The 3,112-nt window shown below is 62.0% G+C and overlaps 1 protein-coding gene across 1 annotated transcript; it reads left to right on the top strand.

The window, feature by feature from the left end:
• Positions 1 to 2,439: 2,439 nt before the first annotated feature.
• On the top strand, positions 2,440 to 3,027 carry EMIHUDRAFT_122638 (hypothetical protein; the record flags this gene model as incomplete). Its single annotated transcript, XM_005787980.1, has 1 exon — positions 2,440 to 3,027. A coding segment is annotated over one exon (588 nt), but the record flags the coding sequence as incomplete, so codon positions are not given.
• Positions 3,028 to 3,112: the final 85 nt, after the last annotated feature.

Below are 3,112 nucleotides of genomic sequence, written 5' to 3'. Positions count from 1 at the left end.
GGAGGGAGGGAGGGAGGGAGAGGAAGATTGGAAGGGAGAAGAAGTTGCGTGTGCGGCTTCACCTCGCGCAGCTCGTCGATGGCGTCGTTCATCGCGAGCGTCTTCGGCGAGATCGTCTTCGACGAGAAGGAGGACGACCACAGCTCGAGCGGGCCGAACAGCCGGTCAATCGGACCTTTGGAGGTGAGGGCCGGAGGTGAGGGCAGTGGAGGTGAAGGCAGCGGAGGCGAGGGCAGCGGAGGCGAGGTCGGAGCCGTGCGGGGGAAGGAATGCAGGCAGGGGTGCAGCGGAGAGGAGGACTGCGGCAGTGGGCAGAGAGAGGCGGCAGTGAGGAGAGCTTCAGTGAGGAGAGCCGGCACTGAGGCAGTGAGAGAGCACACCCTTCTTCTCGAGCGCCGCCTGGATCGCGGCCCAGTCGCCACTGCTCACCTGCTTGCGCAGGCCTCCCGCCCAGTAGTCGCGCCCGCGCTCCACACGCGGCACATACCGCGTGTACGCCTGCTGCCGCGTCACCAGCGTAGACTCTGCCCGCGCCTGCGCCGCCGGAAGTAGCGCCGAGAGCCCGGCCGCCGCCGCGACGACCTCGCGGCGAGAGAGCGAGAGGTCATCCGAGGCAAGGCAGGCGGGCTGGCCGACGCGGACTGGGCCAACGGCCAGGCGCGAGGCGCCGACCGGCGAGACGACGACCGACGGCGAGGCGGCGAGCAGCGAGAGCATATCTGGGGAGTGGTTTCTAGCGAAGGTCGGGAAGGGAAAAAGAAATTTAGCTCGCGACACTAGGGAAAAGAAACGCGTTGTGAAGGACGAGAGTGGGACGGCCGCGAGGTGGCATGAAGGTTGCAGCGAGAAGCGGCGAGAGACTGCGAAAAGAGATACGAAGAGGCAGACTGAGGGCCCAACTTGAGAATCGTGCTTTTTTGGGTTAGGGATGAAGGCGAAGGACCGATTACGGTGAAGGACCGCAGGTTAGGGACCGATCGCCGCCGCTCACGCCAGCGGACGGCCGTCGTCAGTGATGTTAGCTACGCCACCGTCTGCCTCGTGCGACATGCGCTCGCCGGCATCGAGCGAGCAACGTGTTCGACCGACCGGCTTGCTGTGTGGACGGCTTCTTGTGGCTCTCTCGTCGAGAGCGTTTTGCGGCCCGGCGGGTGGGAGAACATGTGTCGTTTGATGTGTCACTGTGTACCTCATGTCAGTCTTGATAACAAGTACGGTCGATCCGTCAAAGCGATACACTCGTCACGATCACGTTGGACGGCTTGCACGGAGCTCTGTGCCGGCACGCACAGGAGGAGCCGTACGGCAAGAAGAGCTCGATGGGGAGCGAGAACCGTCAGAGGAGGTTTAGGTGGAACCTGAGTCCTCCGTGACGCGCTCAATCGCTCCCAAGCGGGTGGCTCTCGAAAATCGTCGATATCTTCCGAAAAGACTGCTCTTGCCGCAGTGCAGCCGACGCGATGCAGACGGAGGCGCAGAAAGGCTACGAGTACTCAACGAGTTCCGCGACCTACGCAGTCAAACCTGGGGGGACTAATCGCATCAAGGCGGACTTCCGAAACCTCCGTGAGCACCTTTGGCGATTCTCGCTCCCCATCGAGCTCTTCTTGCCGTCGGCTCTTCCTGTGTGCCGGCACAGAGCTCCGTGCAAGCCGTCCAACGTGATCGTGACGAGTGTATCGCTTTGACGGATCGACCGTACTTGTTATCAAGACTGACATGACGTACACAGTGACACATCAAACGACACATGCTCTCCCACCCGCCGGGACGCAAAACGCTCTCGACGAGAGCCACAAGAAGGCGTCCGCACAGCAAGCCGCTCCTCGGAGAGGCGAGCTCGCTCGATGTCGGCGAGCGCATTGCGCACGCTTTGGACGGTGGCGAAGCCAAAAACACAGATGGTGGCCGTCCGCTGGCGTGAGCGGTGGCGATCGGTCCCTAACCTGTCGCTCGCGGTCCCTAACCCAAAAGTGGTCCTTCGCGCTTTGGTCCCTCACCAAAAAAGCACGATTCTCAAGTTGGGCCCTCAGACTCCCCAGGGTGGGCGACGGCTAGCGCATCACACTCCTCTCCTTAATATCCCTGTGTGGTGGCGGCGTTCCGTTCTCCCATCCCTCCCTTGGGTTGTCTGTTTTCTTTCTTTTCTTTCAGAAACGCGTTGTGCTAAGAAACGTGTTTCTTTCTTTCTTTACAACCCCGGACCTAATAAGACCCTTCTAGTCAGTGAGAAGAAGGAAGAAGGAGGCGAAACAGTGTCACACCAAATGTCGACAAATGTGAAAATACGCTGATTGACACACGCACAACTTTGCGTCGAGCCGTGCTTACTCGCCCTGCGGGCCGACCGCTCACCACAGCTCACACCTCCCCTTTAAAATGCCGTTGCTGCCGGACCTGCCCTTCACGCAGTCGAGTGCCTATCACCTAGCAATCTGCATGTGGTACGACACAGCCATCGCGAGCTCTGCCGGCATCGCCGCCGACATCAACCGCAGGTACGCGGAACGGCACGGCTTTGCATTCGTCTCGAGTGATGTCGTCTACAGTCCGGATCGCCGCCCATCGTGGCAGCGGCTGAGCCTGATGCTGCGCACTCTCGAGGGCGGAGTGCAAGGCACACCTGTGGCCGCTGTGCTGTGGCTCGATGCTGACGCAGTCTTCCTGCACGAGAACGGCGACGCGCTTGCGGCGCAGCTCGAGGCACACGGCATTGTGGGTGGCGGGCGAGGCCCCGACATCCTGCTCTCCGGCGATCGTCCGTCCGACCTCTTCGTCAATACGGGAGTCATGGTCGTCCGCAACACGCCCTACGCGCGCGCTTGGCTGCGCTGGTTTATCAGCCTCAACGCCAGCCGGCCCGAGACGAGCAAGGACGCGCCGATATGCCTCAAGCTGCTCATGCGCTTCCCGTGGGAGCAGGGCTGTATCGGAGAGCTGTGGCACCGCAACGCGAGCGCGCTTTGGAGGCACGCCAAGCTCCTGCCGTACGGCGCGCTTCAGACGGCCGCCGCGCCGCCTCAGTTTGTGCGGCCGAGTGCTCCAATTGTGCACTTCATGCACGGGATCCCGCACCTCGGCAGCCGCACCGAGCCGATGGATCAAAAGGACC

The sequence above is a fragment of the Emiliania huxleyi genome (genome assembly GCF_000372725.1).
Source record: "Emiliania huxleyi CCMP1516 chromosome Unknown EMIHUscaffold_1390, whole genome shotgun sequence".
NCBI classification, from domain to species: domain Eukaryota; phylum Haptophyta; order Isochrysidales; family Noelaerhabdaceae; genus Emiliania; species Emiliania huxleyi.
The sequence above is the reverse complement of the archived record's forward strand: the minus strand, read 5'-3'. Positions and strand labels throughout refer to the sequence as shown.